General features: G+C 44.1%; 1 protein-coding gene across 1 annotated transcript in view; it reads left to right on the top strand.

Annotated features, from left to right (window-relative positions):
* Positions 1-25,700, top strand: part of LOC102565252 (sodium channel protein type 5 subunit alpha) — a 309,008-nt gene that overhangs the window by 227,124 nt on the left and 56,184 nt on the right. Inside the window, exons 18-19 of the mRNA XM_059729221.1 lie at positions 12,522-12,665; positions 20,139-20,259. Of these exons, the coding sequence (XP_059585204.1) occupies positions 12,522-12,665; positions 20,139-20,259 (265 nt within the window). The remainder of the gene's footprint in view (positions 1-12,521; positions 12,666-20,138; positions 20,260-25,700) is intronic.

The raw sequence follows: 25,700 nt of genomic DNA, 5'->3' as shown, positions 1-25,700 counted from the left end.
CCGCACTCACCGGCTGCAGCAGCAGTGATCAGGGCCTCTGGGGGCTTATAGCAGAGCTCCTCCACACACCACGAGGCAGTGGGGATCACCCCTCTCGCCTGGCACCCACATGGCAGCTGTTGCTTCACGAGGGTGCAGCGTGGCGCTGTGGGGCTCTGGGCACTGTCCAGGAGTTGGGACTGAGCAGTGCCGGGCTCCAGGTGACTGCTGGAGCTGCCCCGGCTCCAGGACAGTGCCTTGCTGAGCCATGCTGCACCTGTGCAATGCGACAGATGCCACACAGATGCCAGGCTGCCCCTGCGTGCACAGGGGGGCTCTGTCACAAGCCCCCAGAGGCCCCAATTGCTGCTGCTGCCACCAGTGAGTGTGTGACTTTTTTTTTTTTAAAGGGGGCCAGGATGCTGGGGCCGGGCAGGACAGATATGGGCAGGGCTGGGGGAGCGGGCGGAGGGAGGTCCTGCTTGCTGCCGCCATAGCCCCACCACTGCCCCTGCCACCGCTGCCTGTTCAATTCAGAGGAGATTCAGCCACAGATTCAGCCCAATTCAGCAGCCAAATCTCCAAATCCAAATCAGCCAAATTGAATTGGGACTGTGATTCAAATCACCAAATTGAATCTCTCTCCCTCTGAATTGGCTGAATCCAAAGCCAAATCAAATACTTGCTGCTTCGCACAGGCCTACTAATTTCCTATGACCCTATGAACCCTCTATATGACAGGCCAAAGAACCTCGTCTATTGATTTCTTCATCAAGCCCATAACTTTTGTCTGTGTTAGAGTATATCTTTTAGAAATGTATCTAGTGTTGACTTAAAGATAGTAAGATGCTGAAAATCCACAACATCCCCAAGTCATACTAGCGTGAAGACGGCTGAAATAATGGAAATACTGCTATCAAAATTTATAGATATAAGAGTTTGGAGTTTCTCCCTTGAAGTCAATGGAATTATGCCAAACTGACTTCTGCCTGCCTGAGATTAGAATGGGTCTCAGATAATTCAGCGCATAAAGTTGTTGATACAAAATTATTTGTGCTGAGCTTTGACGCTCCTATGGATTTCACTACAGATAAATCCAAAGGGATAATCCACCACATTGTGAATGTCCAGAAGACAAGGACAGAAAATAAAAAGCACGCACAAATAGTTGTGGATATTATTCTTGGTCTTTACTGCAGGGAATATACAGCATTCTCAGGGACTATGCATTCCCCTCAAATAACATTACATTGCTATTCATGTCAGAACCAGTCCCTAGGCCAGGCCACATTCTCTCTTAGTGTAAAAAGACAAAACTCCATTGAAATCAGTGAAATCTGCACCCATTTGTATCAGGCAAATATTTGGTATTTTGTGTACTCATATATACACTCCATCTTATAAAATTCTACCCTTTTACTCATGTTGGGCCATTAGTTTTCTATTTGGGAACTAAATTGTATTAGTTTATTTTTTTCATTATTAGTGGGCGCGTCAACACACGCGCATTTACTGCGCAGTACCCAAATTACTGCGCAGTATGGGTGCGTGCCTACACATGCATGTCTACACAGTAAATATGGTGACTTATGCCAACTTGACTGTAAATTTAAGCCGGCGTAAACAAATGCACGTGTAGACAACACACCCACTGGCTAATAAAGTAGAAAGCAGGGTAATACATTTTGTGCCTAAATAAGAATTTTTTTCCCAAGAAGATGCCAACAATTTTTGCTGCATATTTAAAAAAATGTGTAGATCCCTCTTTTAGAGAGCCATAAATATTTTTAACACAATAGAAAAAATAAAAAGTCTTCATTTCTCATGCCACGAAAAAGAGCAGCAAGAAAATTAGCATGGCCCATAGAAATAATATGCATCTCAATTACAAATATTAACCCATCTCTGCAGTGGGTTTCGAGGTATGGACAGTTGTATTTCCCATGTCCGGTTCATCAAGACATGGTGAGCAGGACTAGAAGAAGACTGCCTGTCATTATCTTTGCTGATGCGATAAGAGCAGTCACGCTCTAGGTTTTAGGGTGTTTGTTCAGTATGAGATGCCAAGGAAACATATTCCTCCATAGCATGATGCCTCAGGTCCATGAAACCCTGGGAGTCAATAAAAGGCCCTGGCATTGAAAGAACTGATATCAGGCATTGCCAACTTGACAACATGCATTCGGACAAATGCCCAGCCCCATGGACTACATGTCAGTCATGGTCTCCTGGGTATCATTTTCTAGTATCCATAACTCTCCCCTTAGCAGAATACTGCCGAAACTGAGCATTCCTCACAGTTCTTCCCTTCGGTAAAAAAAAGCAAGCAAACTGAAATGCTGCCACTCAGCATTTTAGAATAACTGAACAACTTGATTACCAGATGTCTTGCTTTGCAGACACAGGGAAAAAGAGAGTCTGTATGCATTAGGGGTGTGTGAAGTGGGCCCTATTCAATTCAGATTTGGATTTGGATTCAGCCTGGATCAGGGACTGTGACTCAATTCGGCCAAATGCAAATCTGAAGATTTGATGCTGATTTGGAGAATCAGGTATTCAACCATAGACACAGCTTTAAATGTTTTTTCTACATGTCTCGAGGTACCAGGCGTGGCTTGTGAATGCTGCAATGCTGGGGTGGATGGAGCATCCAACAGGAGCACGGGGGGTCCCCCGCGTGCTCAGTGGTGAACCCAGAAGTCAACCAGAAGTACTTCCAGTCCACTTCTGGGTCCACCAGGCAGCATGCTGCCCCCCCACACACACACACGCACACAATCCCCGGCTCGGCCATTGGCCACAGAGGGACCCCAGGTGCCCCCCCAACCCAGGAGGCACCAGTCACCGAGCCAGGGGGTGCAGTGGGGGCCCCCACGTGCTCCCCAGCAGACCCAGAAGTGGACCAGAAGTGCTTCTGGTCTACTCCCAGGTCTGCTGCCGAGCGCACTGAGGACCCCCCCACGCTCCTGTGGGACGCTCCATCTGCTGCACCATCTCAGCATTCGTGAACTGCCTGGTACCTAGAGGTATGTAGAAAAACATTTACAGCTGTGTCTATGTCCAAATCGCCGAATCTCTCCAGATCGATTCAGAGGGTTCTGATTCAATTCAGAGAGATTAAAGGGTCCTCTGATTCGATTCGGATACAGAGATTCAGCCACCGAATTGGGCCAAACCTCCACCAAATCGAATCAGGGACCAAAGCTTCGCACAGCCCTAATATGCGTGTGTGTGTCTGTGTCTGTGTGTGTATGCGGTGGCGTGGGAGTTTGAAACTGTCATATCTGCTAATGAATCTAAAATAGCGAAATAGAAAGTAATGGCAGCTAAAAGCCTGTCACCTGTTTTGTTTTTATTAGGTATAATAATACACGGCTTTCTTAATAACAATAGAAATAGCAAGGCCTTAATTGGCTGAATAGGTCTGTGGTTGCTACAGTCACTCTCTCAAAGCACATCACACTTTTAGGCAAAGCTTAGAAGCGCCACAGCCTCGCGGAGCTGAAACGTACGGCAGAGGAGCCCATTTGTTTGAATTCTTCACATTACATAGTGGAGAGATCCCAATTACCAAAAGAAACGTAAAGTAGATAGTGATTAAACATCAAAATGCAATTTAGCAAAAGGTATTAGCTTGAACTCTGAACAATGAACACTTATGGAACACTTTCGCTGTCTATTTAAGCCTTTTTGAATTGATAACAGGAGAAATTAACTTTGGCAGTACATCTCTCTGCCAAGTTCTCCCACTTAGACTAATTTTAAAACTGAACCCTCGGAAGAATGAATCCATATTTTATTATGGACAATGTGCTGCACGGTGAGGAAAATGATCTTGGACCAGCTAAGACTGAGCAATTAGAATTAATTCTCTCTACTTTTCCAGGGCCAAAGTTCAAGCACTTGAAATGTTCTGGATGAATGTGAAATGGAGCACAGCAAAAGTGTTCTGTTTACTTTCTTGAAGGAAGAGATTTGGCAAAGCATCCGGACCTCGTACAGACACAAGGCAGTTAGCTCAGCTGTGACTCGGATAATAGACATCTTTGGACATCTTAAAATGAATCTTCTCCAGTACCCAAAGCTGAAAACCACTTGGGCAGGTCCTCAGCTGCTCTGCCTTCGGCAGAGTTGCAGCAGTTGACATCTGCTGAGGATCTGTCACAGTGTCTTGGAGCTTTGCTGTATAAAGACCCAGTTCTGCTAACCTTACTTGTGCTGAACAGCCCCAGTGTACAGGATGACTGAGGACAGGCATGAATATTTGGCTCTAGATTCCTCCAGTGCCTCATGATGTTTAAGAGGAATTGTTTAGCAATGATTCGGAGACTAATTTCATTCCTCAGATCCTATGCCCAGGTAGTTAACGGACCAAACGCTGTGCTGAGATATGCCAGTGTAATAACTCAATTGACTTCTGTAGAGTTACTGCAGACATACTCTAGTACAATAGCACACTTCACATACTATCCTTGGGAAGGAGTTAGCAAGGAGGAGCTGAGACTACCTCTACAGCAAATGTACTATTGTGTGCAGTGTGACAAGCCTGCACTTATTGTAGACTCAAACCTGGCATCATCACTCACTGACATGCTTATCTGGCTCCCGTAGTAAATTAAGTACTAGCTAAAATTATTCTGGCTGCTGCCATTTTGAAAACCAGATCACAGGACATATGTTCAAGAGCTTTCTAATTATGAGCAAACTGTTACGACTTCCTTTGGGTCAGATGTTATCTGGCCTTTGAACTGCAGGTAAAGAGAGTTGTCTAAGAATTGTTGAACGGGATCCCAAAAGACAGCCGTCTATGCTGTCCTGTCACCAAAAGTCACCGGTACCCAGTGTTTAATAGGAAGGTGCAAGGAAGCCTGCACTGGTGGGATAGTGTGTCCCCCAGGGAAATTTCTTCCTGGCCTCTAATGTCTTGAGGCAAGCCGTGAAGCATGAGGGTTTACAACTTTTCAAAGATCTTTCATGTTTTAAATCTTTCATTTATGACTCAGGATACTTCTGTTATTCATGTAGCTGTCTAATCTGCTTTAAAACTCCTACTGAAAACTTGGTGCTATGATAGCTCTTGGGCAGAGATCCATAAAATAACTGCTGTATGTGGAAAAGCATTTCCTTTTCTCCCTTTTGAGTGACCTGTCTCATCGCTGTTGAGGGCAGGACTATCCAACTGGCTATATGCGGCCCCTGAAGAAGTAACTTGAAGCCCCTGGGCTCCAACCAGTGACCACCCTCCCTCCACCCCCACTGCTCTGACCCAGGGGCTCTAGGATCCCCCTCCCTAGTCTTCCTCTGGCTTCTGCTTCCTTCCCCGGCAGCGCACAGCCCACAGCACCAGGGAGCTCACAACCCAGGGTGCCTTTGGGATGTGGTACAGCCGGGGAGTCCATGGCTGGGAAGCTGAAAATGGGGCCAGGACACCCACATAGCACAATGGAGTGGGCAGGTGGGCAGTGCCCATGTGATGTGTGGTCAGGGGGCTGTGGCTCATGTGGGCGAGGCCCCCGTTGGTGCAGCCTGTGCAGTCCCCGTCACACGTTTCGGGGCTCACTGCCGAGGCAGTCCATCCTTCCCACCTGTGCCTATTCTGCGCATATCAGCCCTGGAAATGAGCTAGCAGAGGTGACCCAAGAGAATGCTTTTGACTGCCCCCTGCCCCCAAATCCTTACTTCAGCTGTGTTTCTAGGGTTGACTGGCAAGGAGTGGGAGCAGGCGGGCAGGGCTCGTCATGAGATAGTTCTCTGCTGCCACAGTGTAGACATATCCTTAATGCCCCCATTGGAGGCACAGCAGGGCAGATCTGTGCCTGGGGCAGCTGGGACACATCGGGGGGGTGGGGGGAGGGAGTACCAGCTGCTGCCATGCCTATTGCAGCAGTGCAGTCAGCCAGCAACCACTTTTGCCTCATCCCTTGCCCCTACCAACGAAGGCAGCACTGCAGGCTGCTGTCCCAGTCACCCCCCTCAGTTCTCCTACTGGTCCCCACATTTCCAAATGGACCCAGGGAGAGCAGGAATTGCCAAGCCGCCTGATACAGAAACTTTCTATTTGTTCCGCGTCTGCCCCTTCCCCAAAGCACAGAACCCCTCCAGTCGGCGTAGGTCCAAGGGATCCAAGTGAATATGTAGCAGCAATTATGCTTCCTCCATGTACTAATAGCTCAAAGAGGTGCCTGTACCCCGCTGAGGCAGGATTTTGCCTTGCAGCAGAATGGCACACCTAGGTTTTAATTTGAAAACCCTTGTCTGTCTGCGGTTTGTGAGTGAAAGTGATGCTTGTGACCATAAGGGATGATGAGCACTGTCTAGAGCTAGGCCTGTCTGTGCAGATGCACTATTAGAGCAGACTGATGGATTGGGTGGTCTGCGATGGAGAAAAAGGAGGCACTTCAGGAACGGGCAGACAACGCCACTTCCAGCCCTGCTTTCTCTCACTGTAGTTTCCTTGTGCTCACTGAACGGCTGAATCAAGCTAGTTTATGCTCTGTTGCTTCGCGCAGATCTGCACTGCTTGTTGACTGAGTAGTTCTTTCCATTGTGACGGTCATGCTCCCCATCCCCCTGATTGCACTGGTGTCCTGCACTAGGTGTGTGTTTATGGCTAACCCTGCACACACCCAAACTCAAGCCGGGTCTCTCTGTACAGTCCTGTAGGTGCGGCTATCCATCTGGTTAAAAGTAAGTTTGGAGGAACACCATGTGGTGTGATAGCTTTCTCTGTCTGGGCTATGATCCCACTCCTCTTGTGCAATGTCCCGAGTGGATTTACTCTGACATTTCACATCACTCGCTAGGAGCAGCCCTCCTCTCCTCATCAGGTAGGGGTGAGAGGATGCTGCAGGGAAAGTGTTCAGTGGAGCTGACAGCTTCCTCCCAGCCCTCTTTCATTTGAGCCAGGATAAGTAACACAAATCCCCCTCTTCTCTTATTCAGGGAATTAGGGGATTTTCTAGGTGTATGGTGTGATTTGCCTCTCTTAGTGCTGTTGCACCATCCCAATTCCCTGATGTTCATGGAGTAACCCTAACTTACACTTTATGTGCTGGGAGAATAAATGGTTTTCCCATTTATTATATGGGAAAATAATAAATGATGGCAGTGAGAACCCCAGGCAGTTTCTTTGGTTCATGTGTATGTATTTCTCTTCTTTTCTTAAAACAGTGACTTCTGCCTTAAAGATAAAGATCTTGTCCTTATTGTGCCTACACAACAGGTAGCGCACGGAGAACAAGGCGCTCCGTGCAGCTCGGCAGCAATGCAAACTGCTTCAGTTGTGTCCAGGGATTGGATAGAGCGGAGTTCAGCTTTAACAATTACTTATGGTCTTGGTTTCTCTGCTGAGGAAGGGGACCAATCACTGGGGGCAAATTGTAGCCAAGGAAGAATGCCAATTGCTCCCATTTATGGTGGTTTTGTGGTATCCAGAGCTTTCCATTAGGAACAGGAAAAACATCATAGCTCTTTTACAGAAGCCAGTAAACAATCATACGATAATAATACCTGTTCACTCCTGCACCAGGCCACATCCAAGTGAAGAGCTCCAAGTGCAAGTAACAGGGTTTTTAGCCAATCTGTCTCCTTGTATTAGATGTTTCATATTCAAATATTGGCTCTTATGGGGATTTACAGATTAAGATGACCGGCTAGTCATTAAAGCACTAATTACTGCCATGCTGAATTGTGTTCCTTTGCAAAGGCCAGCTTCATCGCCATCCCAGACTGAGATTGTGAGGTCATTAAGGAGAGGGTCTTCCTCTGAGAGCAGTATTTCCTGGAATGACAGCTTCCTGCAGTCAGCATTGCCCTGTGAGAAATTGTTCTGGTGCTTTTAATTCTCAGCTCTCTCAAGGGGTGAAACAGCTCCTTAAAATGCCAGCGCACGGCTCATGTTCAGGGAATTCTTTTCAGTGCAATGTGATATGCAGGCCCACCAGCCGTCCTTTGCACAGGGCTGAATTGATCTACATGTGCACAAGCATTTTGCTGCGATTAAAGGGCAGTTTATAGTTGCACTCTATTTCAGGGGAGTCACAAACCAGCCTATAACCCCCACCACTTGCTCTATAGGGAAAACAAGCTGACCCAGCTCAGTTCCTGTCACCATTTGCATTCCTCGCCAAACTTGCTCAGAAGTTATTGCCAGCCTGCCGCAGAGGGATTGGGGTGCAGAACCAAGGCTGTGCCCATGCCTCATCTCTGCCCACCTCTCTGCTCTATGGAGCAGCTGCCTGGCATCAAAGGCTTATTCTCCGTGTTGGCTGGATGCGGGTAGCCTGGACAGCAGAGTCAGTGTGGGAGCAGAGCTAGAGTAAGGATCAGAACAGGGGTTAGTGAGCCTTTCCAAACATCCGTTTTACTAGATTACTTCTGAGGACTATGGCTTGCAATGCTTTGTCTTTCTAAATTCAGCCGTACAGGACGGAAGCACGATATCGTCACTGGGAAGGAAATACAATGAATTCCCGCTGGTGGCTGGTGTTGACTTTGTTTTTGCCAAGAGCAAGTCTTTTTACACAGGCCAGGAATTTGCAGTAATCCCCATGTGAGCCGACCAAAGTTCATCACTTTTATTTCTAGACTTCTGCGTCACATAGGCAGGACCCACTGGTGGATCTTCTGTATGTCTTTATGCCAGCAACAAGTGTGGAGCCCATGCACAAAAGAACTGGAGATGTCACCCAGATTAACAACTACATGTTCCTTGAAGAAACCATTGTTTCCCTCTTACTTGTGCTATAACCAACCACATGTGTACAGCCAAGTTGTATTCCATAAGGTTGGTTAACTATGAATACAATTTAATGTTCACTTCTCATTGTGCAGAGGCCAAAGAACCAAAATGCGAAGAGGTGCCAAAGGGTTTGAGGTGTGCACGTCCCTGGTTGTAACTTGAATATCAAGCAACAGAGGGTCCAATGTGACTCTCAGGAGGCTGTCCGCCTTCCATTTGTTTGCGTGCCGTTTGTGTATCACTTTGTGTTTTCTCTTTATAAATTATGAAAACAACTGAATCAATAAATATTAACATAATGTGTATTGCCTTGGCAACTTGGCACTTGATACAAAAATTAAAAACAAATTACATAAGCCACCCACAGTGTGGAGTTTTATTGGAGATAAATCTACTGCTGCTGCTGCCAAAAGAACAAATTGGCTCGAATTAAAACAAAACCAAACAGCCCAAAGTTAAGCAGACCAAAATAAATGCACTTTGGAGCAGCTAACACTGCTTTGCTGTCCCTGCAATGTGTACTGGAAATGAGAGGGTTACCTGAACTCAGACCGTTTTTACCTAGCATCTGATACTTGGCACCCAGTGCAGAATTATCGTGTCTCCCTAGATGTATGGGACAGTTTCTTTTATTCCAGAAGCTGTCTTCCTTTCAAGTGTAGTTGTCAGAGCAAAATAAAGAGTTCGTTGTTTTGATGGCCTATATCAGGGGTGTCAATACTCACCTCCTGCCCCAGGCTGGATCCAGACCACAGGGCTCCTTGCAGGCCAGGTCCAGCCCAGGACACAGGGTGGCTCCATTGGCAGCAGTTTTGGCCCCATGCAGGAGCCAGACCCGCTGCGGCTGCTGCCACATGCCTTGTGCCTTGGTGGCAGTACACAACCTATGTGGTGGTGACAGCTCCAGCTCCAGGTGTAGCTCCAGCTCCAGCTCAGGCCTGGGGCATGCAGCAAATGGTAGTGGCAGGGCCATTGACTGAGGAGGTAGGGCCGGTTCGATGGTGATGAGTAAAGTAGCTTTTGGGTGATTGGAGCTCTATCAGCCCTTGCACACCCTTGTGCTGCCCATCACCATGTCCACCAGGGCCTGAGGGCTCTGGTTTCCATGGCAAACCATCCCCATACCCATAGCCCCCAACTTCTGGTGGCCCACCAGTAGCCGAGCAGACTGGATAGAGCATCTCTGCAGGTCAGATCTGACTTGTGAGCCATATGTTTGGCAACCCTAATCTGTATCAATGCCTTGTCCTGCATAGTGACATTTTGGCCCCATTGTGCGAGTTTAGCATGACATGATACCATTATCACTATGTGTATAGTTGTAAGTGTCATAGAGAGGAGGGGTTTGGGCATGGAGTTCCTGAAAACAAGGGTGTCTATACACGTGCTCGGGTGGAGGGGCTTAATTAAAACAGCTCGGAAAGCCACTGTAATTAAAGTACCCACAGCATCACATGTAGTCAGTGTCCCACATTTCAGAAATGGTGGCAGAGACGCTTTAAGTAAAGCTCGTTCGACAAGCTTTACTTAAAGCGCCCCTGCCGCCATTTGGAAACAGGGGGATGCTGAATACATACGATGGGGAGGCTGCTGGAGCACGCTAATTAGCACGCTCCAGTAGACTCACAGAAGACTTGATTGAGTCTACTGCAACCCGCGCTAATTAGCAGACCGGAGCAGAGCTCTGTCATGTGTACAGGAGCCCCAAGTGTCTAGGAAGGAGCCCCCTACTGCCAGCAATGCAGATAGTAACTAATGAAACAATACACATTTTCTTTTCTTTCACCCTAGCTATACAACATGCTCATGGACTTAGCTCTGTTGCTCTTCAGAGGAGCCGAGTCACACAGTTCGCTCTTATACAGTCCACAGTTTCCAAGGTCTCTGGGTGTACAGGCTTTCTGGACAAGTGAACTTGGGACGTCACCCAGATTACACTACTTGCAACACGAAACGATTGTTTCTGTTGCTTAAATGCTGTAACCAATACTCTGTCATTAGCATTACTTAGGACCAAGCTGTACGCGCGTTGCATTAAAAAAATGTTTATAACAAAGTGCCTGACTAGTATATGCTGTGCCTTTGGTATTAGCAGCTTCTCTGAATGTTATACATTTTCCAAGTTATACTTTTTAGCATATATATAACTTAATGGTGAAATCAAAACCATAGACTGGTAATAACAGAGCGATCTTTGGCCTGTGGCTATTGGTGCTGAATTGTTCCTGTAAATTTTATATCATAATTCCTTCAGCACAGAGTATAGACTAGAGCATGCATAATTTAATTTATTAAAGTTAAAATATATGTTAGACCTTATGACCTCCGCAGCAGGAAACCGGTAATTTAATTTTAAATTAATTTGCTGGGAAAGCAGAAAGGCATTTAAAAGAACCAGTACAAATTTGAAAATCTGAGAGTTTATTCAAAAAGCAATTTACTTAATCAACCACTTTTTGTCTCCCATGTTATTTCAGTTGGTTACTTTTTAAATAAGATGGGGTTCTTTTTTCCTCTCCATACCTGCTTCTGCTGTTTCCTGCTGTGATGTGACTGTAAAATTAAAGCAGGTGGGCTCTGATTATGGGAGGGTAAGCTTGGTTAAAACACTGACTGTGAGAATCGCTCCCCTCCCCTCCAGAAAATGACACACCGCTGAAAGGAAAATACATTCAGATAGTTTTTGTTAAAATTCTGGTACTCTTGTAATCTGTTTTCTCAGCATGGAAAGGCTTCTTTAAGCAATTCAGCAGACGTCTTTGAAATCAGCCTGAGCTTTATTAATATTTTAGTAGCACTGTTAGTAATGACATAAAATATGGTAATACTCCGATAAGCTATGGAGTTTACAGGCTACATTCCCAGCTAGTGTGAATCAATAAAGCTCTCCTGATTTTATGCTAGTGGTTATGGGCCCAATCCTGCAAACACAACTAGGCATAACTCTCCGTACTGTGAGTAATCTGAAGGAATTCACCATTAGTCACTGTCATGCCTGCAAATTGGTACGTGATTTTAATGACGTTGCTCATGCCACTCCGAGTACTGGGCCTCGCAGCAGCCGGTGTTTGCAGAATACGCTTAAGCACATGCCTAACTGAGACTCTGATTTCAGTGCAGCTCCAAATTATTCTCAGACATTTGCTGAACAGGAGTGGATTTAGCTTGGTGTTGTTCACGGGTTTCATGAATTGAGGGCCATGTATGAAGGAGGGGATGGGAGACAGAGTGAGGCGTCTCCAACTTCTGTTTCTCAGGGGGGAAGGGGGCTCCATATTCAGTGCATTTCCCTCCTCTTGAATTTATATCTTTTCTTCTTTTTTGTCTGGTTTCTTTCCTGCCCTGCAGTACAGACCTGTTACTTAACATAGCACCTCCAGCGCTGAGGCTGAGCCTGGCTGTGTGACTGCAGAGTACATCTCTTGATTATATGGCTAAACTCGGAGCACCAGCCTGTGATATTTGGGGTCACTGGAGAAAACGACTTTCTCAGATTCAGAGACTGAAAATGGAAGAAATGGCAGGGTGATTCCTTCCCCTAGCAACAATTCCTGAACAAAAAGCTGCTCTTTTTTCCCCCTCTCTTTTACAGCCAGGCAATTTGACATATCCAAGTTGCTAAACCTCAAAAGTTGCAGCATAAGCCTATGTAATCTTGTTGCTTACCATTTTGCCTTAAGATGCCATCCCTTGACAAGTATAGTTCAGGGTATTTTCTGTGCTAGCTGGGGAGTTCTGCTTAAGAAATAAGCATGCTACCAAAGAAAAAGAAAATAAACCCATCTAGGATTATCTCCGGCAGGAAAAACAGCTGCAACCGAGGGGGCAGTGCTGCAAAAGCCCAGGAGACCAGAGTCAGACCTCTGAGATTTGTGAAGAGTTAAGTGAGTTGCAGATGGATAAGCAGGTGAAAGCTGAACCATCATCACCAGTAGGGAAAACAGAGGTAACAGAAACAACCTTCCTACTTGATACTGCATGCGACCAATAGACCAAAATCAGTAGTGCATGCATGGAAATTAAGGGGGCTTTCATGGTCTGGAAAAAAAACTCCCAAAACCTCTCTAATGGTAAGAAAAAACCAATCGGAAATAGCTTCTGTAGACCTGTGGGAGGAGAATAGATTCTTGTATTATTACAAAAATGGAATACTCAGAAAATGCATTAAAAATGGAAATATTTTAAATGGGTTTTCAAGAACGTGCAACTTTCGAAGAAATGTAATGTCACTATCCCTGGTTTAAGACACTGATTCTCCTCTGACGATGGCACCTTCTTGCTCTGCAGACCTTTCTCTTGGGTACATTTGGGTTCGTGTCTACTAACTTTACCAGATTGCCATTAGGATTTTATTCCTGTTAGCACTGCCAAGCCAAGACAGAGAGCAGAATTTAAGTAAATAACACAGTTCCCTAGCTTTACTCCTTCCCACCTCTGCCATAAAGCACAGACAGAGCCCAAACCCATCAGAAAGCACATGGAAGAGTCTTGGTGGTATTGTGGGAAGTAGGGATTATTCACTCCTGTTTTTTAGTCTCATTGATTAATACGTGTAATGCTGTCACCATACATGAGCCCTAAGAACATTTATAACAGGAATATTTCAACTGTTTAGTGGAAATGATTCTTGGCTTTTTGTGTGAACCCTCTTCTCCAGAAGTAAAGGGACTTGAATCGAAAGAGGAGACTCAGAAGCACTTGAGATCCCAGCCTCAAAAAATATCAGATCATAAGCTAATAGGGATTCAGCTGACTGAAGATGTAAGTCCATGAGGAATTTTGGGGGTCTGAGTAGTCAGGCTTTCTACATGCCACCTAGTCCTGGGAATACCCTAATTTCAGGCTAGTCTATAATTATTTTTGTCTCCTAGTTTTAACATCTCTACAAGAGAAACGAGCCATCTGTCCCTAGAGCAGGAAATTAGAAAAATGACATCCTTTGTTAGGTTTGGAATGAAATTCCAGGATCCTGCCAGAACATGCTAGCTGTGATCTATTCGGTGACAATAATCCCCATTTCCTCCCTCACCTTTACATGAGCCCTGGAATACAAATGTCATCTTCATAAAGTAAAACCCAATTATTTCTATTTGTGGCTGCGTAGAAGAGGCAGAGGATACATGGCAGTAATCCATGGAGCACTTGAAATCAGACAGGAGGTCACACGAGGTTATAAACTCCAGCATTAACAAGTAAAGCCCAAACAATGCTATTTTTGAAGGTCAGGCTCTGTGTAGACAGCAAAGAGACCTAGCATTTCACAAGTAATCTCTGAGAGATCTCATGGGGCAAACAAGGACAAGGTGATCTATTTGACAAACATCCCAAGAACTTGTAAAGCCATGTAAAGTAAGTCATTTTTAGGAAGCCACTTAACAGATTTGTTAGGCCCATGGGAGAGGATTTTGAGTGATTTACTCAATAACAAGAAGTCTTAAGAAGGAGAGAATGTGTTGGGAATAAAGCAATGTTGATGGCAGTATGAAATAAATTATGCGATTAAAAATTTATCTCATATTAACTGTTAGAGGGATTTGAACAATAGTATCATCAATATGAGAGAGGAAAAGATCTGTAGGGTGATCTAGCTTATCTCCCCGATAAAACAGTTCCCTATTGACTATTTCCTATGGCTTTGTCCCATGTAGATTGAAATGACTCAAGCACCTAAGATTTCACCATTTCCCTAAGAAAAACAGCCCATAGCTTGGATATCTCACAGTCAAGAATGTTTTCCTGGGGACCAGCCTAAATCATTTCTGAACATCATATCACCACTCCATTTTCCAATCATAAGTCATTCCTCTTCTTTCCTTAATTTAAATTTCGTATAATGTTATCACCTTTTCTTCCTCCTGTAGTCTACTCTTTAATAACTATCTGTATTAATTACCTCACAATCATTGGTTTCTTGTAAACCGATCCTTCTGTTTCCCTATGCATTTTTGTTGCTTTTCCCTCAACTCCTTTTTTTGTTTGTCCCTTTTTTGGTGTTGAGATGCCCAGAGCTAAACACAGGCACTATATTCCAGCTGTCCCAGAACTGTAGAGACAGGGAACGTGACCTCCCTTGTCAAGGCGTGATGCTTCTGCATTTGCAGTCCAAAACGATGTCTGTCTTCTGCAGTGTGCATAGGAGAATGGCACGTTTAATTCACGTGTTGCTCAGTTGTTTCTTGGAGTTACAACATTATAGGTGTCTCCCTTCCATTGAATATCTGTACTCCAGAGAACTTTCCCCTGGCTGCAGTGGTTTGTAGTTTTCCAAAAAAAAAGTCTCGTTTTCCTATGTTCTAGCCATGTTTATTCCCTCTCTTCCTCTCTCCTTACTGGGGTTGACCACTTCTGCCACTGTAGTAGTATCTTCCAATTTTATTCTTATGTTGTTCAGCCCTATTTTTACATCATTGATGCAGATAAGCTGGTCTTAGCACTTTTACTAGACACATCCTCTTTCCTAGATGCCATCTATCATTACATCAGCTAAATAAATCCAAGTTATTTTGAGTTCATTTTAAGAGTAGATTTTTGGGTGGTAACGAATGAGATGCTTTATTGAGGTTCAGGTATGATATCTGCCACTTCCTGCCATTCACTGATTTTGTAAAATAAGGCCTTGGATTTTCAAAGGGAGTCGGACATTGAGAAACCTTCAACGAACAGTGAGAGTTGGGTGTCTAACTCCTTTAGGCTCCTGGTATTATTACCAGCTTAATAATATAAAAGGCAAGTTTAGGCCCCAACTCTCACTAAGTCAGATCCCAAGTACAGGGTGCAGGGTGTAATGTAGAGCCACCTAACCCAGAAGCATGTTATCGCTTTTCCTATCCAGTACTAAATTATGTCACTGGTGAGTGGTCCCTCAGGAACCTTATACACGTAGAAAACCTGGCCTAGCAGAGCTCTGCTCTGCCGAGTCCCCCGTCCTTTCCTTCTCAGTCCACGTTCCTGACGTATCCCATTTTGCCCTTTATATCAGGGATTTTCAAGTGGGTTGAAGCAAATTCTCCACTCACCATCTTGGATCATCTCAAGGTCACTTTGCACTACTGTGGCATATAATGGCATTAAGTGGACTAGAAAGTCCATCTCTCAGTTGTTATAAATCTATCGACATTTCATAGCTCCGTTATCCTCTAGGGAAGGGGGGGGCATTCCTTCAAATATTCAATTTCATGATTTTAATAAAGATTTATAGAATATAGATTTAATGAATGGCAATTGCAAGTATCACCTCCCTTTCCTTCCCTTAATGTTCAGTGCTACATTTGCTTTCCCCTGCCCAGTTTTCCGTGAATATTCAGTAATGAAGGTCAGTGGGACATTAAGTTTGTTTAACAAATCTCTTTGTGCCTTTGACTGTGTACTGTCTGGATCTGCTGAATTGCGTATGCTCACATTTGCTCAGGTTGCCTTCACCTGAACTTTCTCAATAGCTATTTTTCCCACATCGTCACAAGGAGATTTTTACTTGTCCCAGCTGTTATTTTTCTTGTTGAATAAAAGGCGATTCTTAAAAGGAGTTCATTATCTCAGTCATTTAAAATATCACTAATTACATCTCCCTTATCAAATATTACGTTGTCTTTGGTTCTTCTCTTTCTGTTAATGTATTTGTGAAAGCTCTTCTTCTTCCCTTAAACCCCCATGGGGAACATTAACTTTACTCTCTGTTGCCTGGTTCTATTCCCTATGAGCCTTCCCCACTGCTCCTCTCTATTCCCCCCATTTCCCATTCCCAGTATAGATCCTCAGATGTATGTCCACTGTCTTGTCAAGCCAAAAGAAGTACTTGTCAAAAGAATTGTTGTCTCTTGGGCCTTTGCTATTCCCCAGCTGCCTTTTACACTAGTAGATTGTAATACTTTTCCTGAATTTCCTTCCTTCATACAATATGTTCCTTTAATTTCTTAATTCTTTTGAGTGTACCTTCCTGAAGTCCAACACAGTTATGCTGCCAAATTCTATCGCTTTCCTGGTACCAAGTTGAGATTGGTCTCCTCACAATCTTGTCCACTTTCTCTTCATTGCTAAGAAATATACCCAAAATGACTTCTTTCTCAGAGGACTCTCTATTTTCTATATTATAAAGTGGTCATCTTCTGTGGGTACCTTTGGACTAATTTAATGATCTTGATTTGGACGTGTGTATAACCTATCAGGCAAATGAGCAAACCTTGTGAAGAGTTATCCTATGGTTTTGACTACACTAAAAGTTTATCTAACATTTTTTCAATTCTTGATCTTACCAAGTCTTGCTTGTATGCAGAAAGCAGGCCATTCTTATTATATTTTCATTTTGAAAAGTGATTTCATAAGCTTTTCCCAAGCAAGTTTCTTTCTGTTTAGACGCTATTTTGCAATGATGTTTTTCTGCTTTTTAATAGTTTTTAACCCCCTTTTAGCTAATTTTGAGCCTGATCCAAGATGGTGACCTGCAGGATGCTGCTCTTAATTGCAGAGAGTTACGTTTCATCCCCATTTGTAAGCATTGTCAGAGCGGTCCATCTAGCCCAGTTTAGCGTAGCTCCACATCAGGTTGAACTCAGCTGTAAATTTTGCATGGACTATCTACATGGGAAAGCAAAGAGCCAACCTCCGAGTTAGTTATGCCTTTTAAAGTTATTATTTACCTTCATCATCCTCTTTAAATATAATACTTTGCACTTACTAGCCTGCATTTCATCTATAGGCTAATCTTGTTTATACACGTAGGGCACATCTACACATCACCGTATGTCACCGTAGCAATGCTGTGATGGGGGAGTCCCCCAGGCACCCAAAGAGATTGATGCCCCTTCCCATGCCCCTCCTCCCCCATTTAGGGCAGTCTGCCCTGCCCTCACCTGCTATACCTTTGACATAAATAAATATATAAATGCAGGGGGCTGCCCCATTTGCAGCCCCAGTGTACTGGGCCAATCACATGTCTCTGAACCATCCCTACACCATGTCCCATGCCTCACAGATGGCATCCAAATCCACTGCTCCCCTGCTCCTTACTGGGGCACTCTCAGCCTCAGTCCCCACTTGGTGAGCCTTGACCCCTTTGGCCCCGCACTGGACCACACACATTCACTCTGACCCCTCACTGGGTCTATCATTCACTCCAACCCCTCACTGGACTGCACTTTACTCTTTGTTGGCCCCAGGTCCCTCCCAGCGGAACTTGGCCCCTCTCTGGGCCTTACACCTCTCAGGCCTCAAGTCCCTCTCAGTGGACTTTGGCCCCAAGTCTTTCCCCTCTATGGGGTGACCCACAAGGCAGTGGGTGTTGAGGCTTTCCAGTGCCCCATCCTCACCTTTCACTGGGAAGGCACAGGTGTGGCATTTCCTAGGGGCTGCCCCACCACAGGTGGTTTCACACCAACCAACCCCAACAGGGTGCAGTTTCAGGTGTTACCCAGGACCACTAGGAACCTTCTCCAACCCCATAGTTCCTATCCTAGCCTCCAAGTGTTCCAGGAGCTGCAGTCTTTAGGCCAGGAGTTGTTACTTCTTCAGCTCCTTATATGTAATTGCTGGCCCTGCTCCCAGGGTCTGGGCTTATACTCTGGCTGCACAGCCTTCCTCCAATCAGGCAGCCCCTTGCAGTGAGGTGACTACCTAATTGGTCCTGAATCCACCTGCTGGCTGCTCCACAACCTGCCTGCTCTCCTTAAAGTAGCAGACACTACCAGTGCACTGCCACAGACACGCTACGTTGACGTACAACATGCTATGGTGATATAGCGATCATCGTAGTGGTGTGCTCCCCCCATTTTAGCATGCCACTACAGCAAAGTAGTGGCTAAAACTAACCATGCACCGCACACACAGCACAGCATGGGCAGTTACTATTACTAAAAGGAAATACTAAAGCACGGTGCAGTAAGAACATTGCCAGAGGGTGACATGTAGACGCACCCATAGATAAGTAGTATTAACTTTGTGTTATAGATAGAGGTAATAGTATTATAAATTAAGGTAGTAAAGGGCTCAGTGGTTATTTAGAGATCCCAGAATGAGTTAGTGAAAGAATAATTTGCATCTCCTGATTCTTGGTTAAAACTGCTTCACATTATGGTAGAGCCCTAGAGGCTTCCAGATACAGTTAAGGTTCCTGTTGTGTGAGGTACTCTTCCAACACATAGGAGGCAGGGCAAGATGGCACCTTAGAAGCTAACAAGTCTCTACCCTGTCTTCTCCCTGACTTCAAATTAATTGCCTCTGTAGTTTCTTTTCTTACAGATTAGGCTATAGGACTGTTAGATATTTTGGTTCACTATAAAGGCTAACTGGTTCTGAGAGAGAAGAGTTTCCCTAGACAACAGCCCACTTCGTCAGATGCTAGGATAATAGTGTGCTGGCTACGAAAGCGTATGCTTGTTCTCCAAGGTGCCACCATGCTCTATGTTCTGCTTGGTTCAGTAGCTAAACCAAAAAATTGGCAACCTCCCCTCCAAACTTATTTTGGATTGCCACAAGATGGGAATTTCAGTTTTTCTCCAAAAAAAATCTGAAATGAAATTTTCAGTTCATATTTAGGTGGGAAGTTTTACTTTAAAAAAAAACAACAAAAAACTTTAAACTTTAAACTTTTGTAAAGTAAAACTCCCCAACTGTAATAAATTTAGCAACAGTTCACCTTCCCCACACCCAAAAAGACAGTCGGAACATTTCATTCTTAAGATGTCAAAATATAATTCTTCAACTTTTTCAAAACTTTTTTCTCATTTTGGTTGAATGTTTTTGCCACATTGATCCTGAATTTGGAAGCAGTTTTGATTGACCCCAAAAATACAATTTTTGCAAATGTATGTTCATCCAGAAATGTGCTACCTTAGCTAAGAGCTTCCCATCTAAGCAAATGAGAAAGGCAAAACTTCATGAAAATGGAAGTGTCCCCCATTTTACTGTGGAGGATGTGGTGGGCAGTGAGAGAGCATGGAAAGTCTTAGGACCTGAAACTAAACTATACTTTTCTGAGTCCTAGACAGTTACTTTTCCAACTGGATTGCAATGCTTTCTAATGGGTTCCTGCATTGTCCCAGTACACCAGGCAAAGGGAAAGGAAATAAGCCACAATTAAAATCTTGCAGGGCTCAACCACCATAGGTCTTCAGTCATGATAACATCACAAAAGAGAACTTTTTTTCTAACTGTTCATTTGTCCTGAAACTTTAAACACTAGCTCTCAAGTTTTATCGTAGGAGTATTTTTTGAATGACATGGAGCGAGGTTGGGTAAAACCCACAGATAGAAAGGATAGAATTATCATTGTGGGGATGGCCAATGCATGATGTGTTTGGCATTTTTTTTCCTCTTTCATTATGATTCTTTGCTGATGTGTTCTTTAGTCACATTTAAAGCAAGCACATGTCCTTAAGGGAAAATTGATCCATTTGTTTTCCTCACCTTTGCTCCTGTCGCTGACAAGCTTGATCAAATCAGTCTCTCTGAAGGCAGCACGGTGGATTTGACAAATCCTGCAGAACTGCTGGAACAGATCCCAGAGTTTGCCGAAGAGCTAATGGAACCTGAGGACTGTTTTCCAGAAGGTAAGGGCCTGTTACAGTTTCACTGTGATTGCAAAGCGAGAAGGCTCCTGTTCTATCAAACGTGTCTCCACATTAACACCAAGGCGCTCCAGCGACTTACATTAATATTTCAGTGATTCTCCTACTCTGTTCAACACTGATGAGGCCTCACCTGGAATACTGGGTGCCTATACACATGCAGTGTGGCTACTCCAATGCACTGTAAGTACAGCGCATCGGAGCAGACTCAATTAATCAAGTCTGCTGGAGCGTGGTAATCACGCTCCAGCAGACTCCAGCGTCACATGTATCAGTGTCCCTGCTCTGAAAAATGGCAGCGGGGTGCTTTAACTAAAGCTCATTCAACAAGCTTTAGTTAAAGTGCCCCTGCTGCCATTTTTCATCACGGGGATGCTGATACACTTGATGCTCTGGGTGCTTTAATTAGAGCCCCCACTGCTACTCCTGGAGCATGTGTATAAATGCCCACTGTATCCAGTTTTGGGCCGTAAGCTTGAAGATGGACTTGGAAAGTTTAGAAAGAGACCAGGGCAGAGCAACAAAAATGAGCAGGGGGCTGGGAGACAAGATTTAAGAAGAAAGGCTGAAAGAACTAGGGTTATTTAGCCTGGAGAACAAAAGACTGGGCAGTTGTGGGGTGGGGGAGAATTTGATAACAGCTTTCAGATCCCTGAATTGTGATTATAGAGCGGATGGATAGGACTAGAAGCAACAGCCTCACACTACAGCAGCAGAAATTTAGGTTGGAGATTAGGAGGAGCTTTCTGACTGTGGGTAGTCAAGCATTGGAACAGGCTTTCCAGAGAAGCTGTAACACCTCCATCCTTGGCAACTTTCAAAATTAATTTAGACAGACACTTGGCTGGTATGCTTTAATCAGGCGTGATCCCACCTTCGAATCATACAACACTAGGGTTGGAAGGGACCTCAGGAAGTTATCCAGTCCAACTCCTTGAGGGAGCTGGACTAGATAACCCTGTGAGGTCCCTTTCCTATAATCCTCTCATTTTACATATATGGTAACACTCCAAACACCTACAGCATAGGCATCAGTTACTGGTTACCGTTAGTCTGTGAGTTTCTGCACTTTGGCCACATCTACATGAGATGCTGACCGTGCAGTTGTTACTGTGCAGTCTTTGAGTACTTGCATACACAAGTACTAAATGACTGCACAGTAACTGGAGTTACAGCACAATAACATCACCGAACAGCTTTTAAGTGATGCTGACTGCGCAAGAGCTTGTTACTATTGTGCAGTAGCATCGCGTCATGCTTCATGCCACGCGACACTACTGCGCAGTAATAATGAGCTACTGGACAGTCAGCGTCTCGTCTAAATGTGGCCTCTAATAAGGCTGAAAGCACACTTTATATTACTGCACAGCTTTTAATTTGAAGGCCTTTTGCATTGCATTTTGTGCCATGAGGTTTAAGTTTCATAATTCACTGTGGATCTGGCTAATGAAGCTTTGTCTCTTCCAATGGTGGGTATACTCAGAAATGTTACAGAACAAATCTGAGTTGAAGGTGTTAGTGGGATGGATGGTGGTGGAAACTGGTTGAGAATCCCAGGACTTCTAGGAATTAGGTATATTTCTTTTCTTGGAAACATTATGCTGTTGTTTCAGAGAAACAAAAAGTATTTGTAAAGACGTGAAAATGAATACAATTACTTACTTTGCTCTGGCCAAGCATAATATAAATAGAGCCTTTCAGATACAGCCATTCTGCTTTTACTTAACCAGCTTTAGTACACCAATATTTTACCAATTTTAATACTAGCCTTCACCAAAATGAAGGGGTAAAGCACAACAGTATCAAAAGCCCTATTCTTTAAATCCATAAGAAGCATGTCTCCAAAGCTGTTTCTTCTCCAACAAAGTTTGATCCCCATTGAATTTTTCAATCAAATTCTTCACTTCCTTTATGGCTTGTGGCAAAAGAAGAGTTAGCTGAATTTTAGTTAAACAATGATTATATATGTAACACCCAAAATTCAAGGATATTTATGCAGTAGAACCTCAATTATCCAAGCTGCAACACTTTTTATTAATTGTAACTGTTGGTGTTGTATAATGTTCTCTTTTAAGCTTCATCCACTCCAGTGTTGTATGTCTACTCTTAAATTTTGATATAGTAGCTTGTAACTGTTTCACCTGTCGAAACAAATTCAGTTCTCTGCATAGCTTTTAAGTGGGTGCTTTACAAAGGGGGTTGGATAATGGATGATATACTATGCAGAAATAGAGCTGCTTGAAGGAGATCAGACAGGGATGGATCATTTCCAGGATATATGGATACCTCAAAAAACACCAAAAATGATAAGTATATCTGACTGGGCTTGTCAGTTGGGCTTAAGAGCAATAGCTAAAGATGTGTGCAGGTGATTAAAAGCATGGTGAACACTGTAACCACTCCAGCCTACGTAGTACTAATAAAAGAGTAGACTTATTGATTCCATTTTCTCCGAATATACAACCTAACGTGGGCAATGAGCAGTGATCTCTATTTCTTACTGCAAAATGTGAAACTAGAATCGAATCACACTCAGAAAACTCCAAGTTAAAAGCACGTTATTAACATTGCTGAGTCAAAAGTTAGTGAACACCAGAATTAAGATGCCCGTAAATGTAATTGGCACCCCCAGGCACATGAATTACGATTACAGTCTTTGGTTACATGATCACATACTATTTTTCACAGCGCCTCTATCTCACTCAGTGACTAAGTACTTATCTAGGGTTGCACATTCCTTTCTCCTCCTGCCAGTCCCTTGCTTTATTCACCGCATACCTTTCAACTTATGCAACAAATGAAGCAGAGGTCCTGCAACCAGCAGCCTCATTTATTACACAACCCCGATTCTTCTCCAGAACCAAGGCCTTCAGTCTGACTGACCAGCTCTTCTAAACCAATCTGGATTCCCTTATGTTCTGTCATCTGGAGCTAAAGTGACCTCAGCTTGGGTCACCAGATCTCTGCTGCCTGACACAGTAACCCATAGTGGCTGTTATCCCTCTATGTGAGCCTGTCATAAGAAAGTCACTTGGCCAGTTTTGATACCCATTACCAGCTGGCTGCAGAGGAGAGTAGAGACTCTTTTCCAGGTTTGGGAGTGGACTCTGGTTATAGACAATCTGTATCTTTCTAACTCCACCCCAGGTCTTCCCTCTCCTATTCTTCTCCTCTCCATCCCCTGCAGTTCTCCATCACTCTGTATTCAAGTCAGGTGAACTGTTTCTTCTCTGAGGTGCAAACAGGTAAGAAGTTAAGAGCACAGAAGAGACATTATCTCCCTGCTCTTGGTTCCTGAGCCTAGCCCCACAACAGGTAGGCCAAGATTTTTCAGCAGCATATAAGTTAACTAACTCTGGACACAAGTTTGCAGATATGGCAAAATGCACATCTCTGACACCAGAATTTTTTGAGTCACTTCTCTATGGCTTGTAGGCAAAAGAGATTTTCCGTGCAATGGCTATGAGAAGTTTGCTTCTGCAGGTAAAAACAATTTATTTTCCCCATATTCTCCATCGGAGAAACAGCTTTTTACAGGACCTCTGTCTCATGACTAAGTACTTATCTGGCATTTCACTTTCCACTTTCCTCCTGCCAGAAACAAGTTTTTCTTGAAAATTTCCAAAATAATTCACCCTGGAAAGGATACTCCGCATAGAAAAGTTCAGCACAACTGACTAAAGTTTGGCAAAGAAATAAGGCACTGAAAGCAGAGTCTTTTAATGGAAAGTGTTGGGCAGTCTTAAAGATAGGTGCTGTTTCTTATCTACCTACAACGAATGTATTTAGTGATAGCTGGTACATTAGGAAGAGTGAGTGAATCTCCTGTGTGTGTGAGAAATGACGGGAAAGGAGAGAAGGAATTAAACTCCTACCTTTCTGGCTTGCCAGCTGTCTATATTCAAACTGTGACATTTCTAAACATGTTCAGACATAGATTATGTCTTGGGCAACTGCATTCCTGATTGGCTTCGCTTCTTCAGATAACCTATTCAATGGAGATTTGTTTTTAATCCTTGAAATAGCGTTTTGCTATTAGTTCACTGAGGTCACAATTTTTCTAGGAGTTTGGGTGGCTTTCAAGTGGCCTCTTAGCAGTGAGCAGTTTTATTTCATAGTAACTGTTAATTGGCTAACACCTCAAAATAGCTAAAAATGGTTGATCAGGAATATTCCAACAAACATGAAATCTAGGGAAGAATTACAGCTCCAGCAGCGAGCAAATACACCTTGGGGAAAATCCGGATGGGTCTAGAGAGTTAATGCAAAAGCGAAGCCAGTTAGTGAAAAAGCAGCATCCAGTCGATGCTGGCTATTTTTGGTATTTTTTTCCTCCAGGTACCTTGCAGCATTGTAGTGTTGTTACTTCCAGTAGAATGTGTTGTTACCACACCGCTGGCTGAATTACTGTCACCACATGCACTGTCTTCTATGTCTCAGAAAAGATGATTTGGGCTAGGGACAGAAGTTACATATAAACTGGTATAAGTGATCAGAAACCAGTTCAAGTCTGTAACACAACAGGAGTTCAGTGCACATAAACCACTTTCAAAGTGGCTGAAACCGGTTTAAGACAAACCTGGGTGGATGTAGTATCAGACTTAACTGATTTAAGTTAAATCTGTTTATTGAACTTCTGTCCCAGATTCCCTCCAGATTCAAGATAACTTGCAATCCTCCAGCATCCCAGGATGCTTTGCACCTCCCCCCATATAGCTCCCCACCCCACCCCCGAGGGTGGGCAGGCTAACCTTGGCCCAAGCTGTCTGCTCCAGCCAAGCAGGGAGGTGTGCTCTACCTCCCCTTGGCCTGGGTCACTGCAGGCATGTGGCTGCACTTCCAGAATCAAAAGTGAATGTCTGTTCACTTGCTTATCAGTTCAGTCTTTGAAGCTTAGACTAACCTGCAAAGATTGAATCAATTCAGCCTCGGACTTTTTGACTGTCTGTGTTTAACTCTAGGAGTGAGGAGAAAGAAAAGACCATTTCTCTCTTCAAGGCTTTTTCACTCAGAGCCGTCATATGTAATTGCACAAATGTATGCCCATGGTTATGGCCTCAAAATAATATCTTTCAGTGGGTTTCCCAGTGAAAGGGCCCTGATCAGCTGACAAGACCTCTGTTTTGTTTTGCTCAAGACTGAAACAAAAAATTCCTGTTTTTGGAGAGGGTGGCCTCAACATTAGCCTGCACTCGCCCTAGACATGGCATGGCTAATGTGCTAGCCAAAGGCCCCGCCATTTCTCCTTGGGTCCATATCACACGAGACATTTAGCACGTGTTAAATGCATGTAAAACACCAGTGTCTTCACGTTCAAGTGCAGTAACGTGCTAAATGCTCTTATATCATATCATAGCCAAGTTATGCCTTTTCAAGCAAAGTATTAAGTAACGCATGTTTTGCTAATGTGGAACTGGTCCACG

The sequence above is a fragment of the Alligator mississippiensis genome, chromosome 5 (genome assembly GCF_030867095.1).
Source record: "Alligator mississippiensis isolate rAllMis1 chromosome 5, rAllMis1, whole genome shotgun sequence".
Lineage (NCBI taxonomy): Eukaryota > Metazoa > Chordata > Crocodylia > Alligatoridae > Alligator > Alligator mississippiensis.
This window is presented reverse-complemented; position numbering and strand designations above follow the sequence as displayed.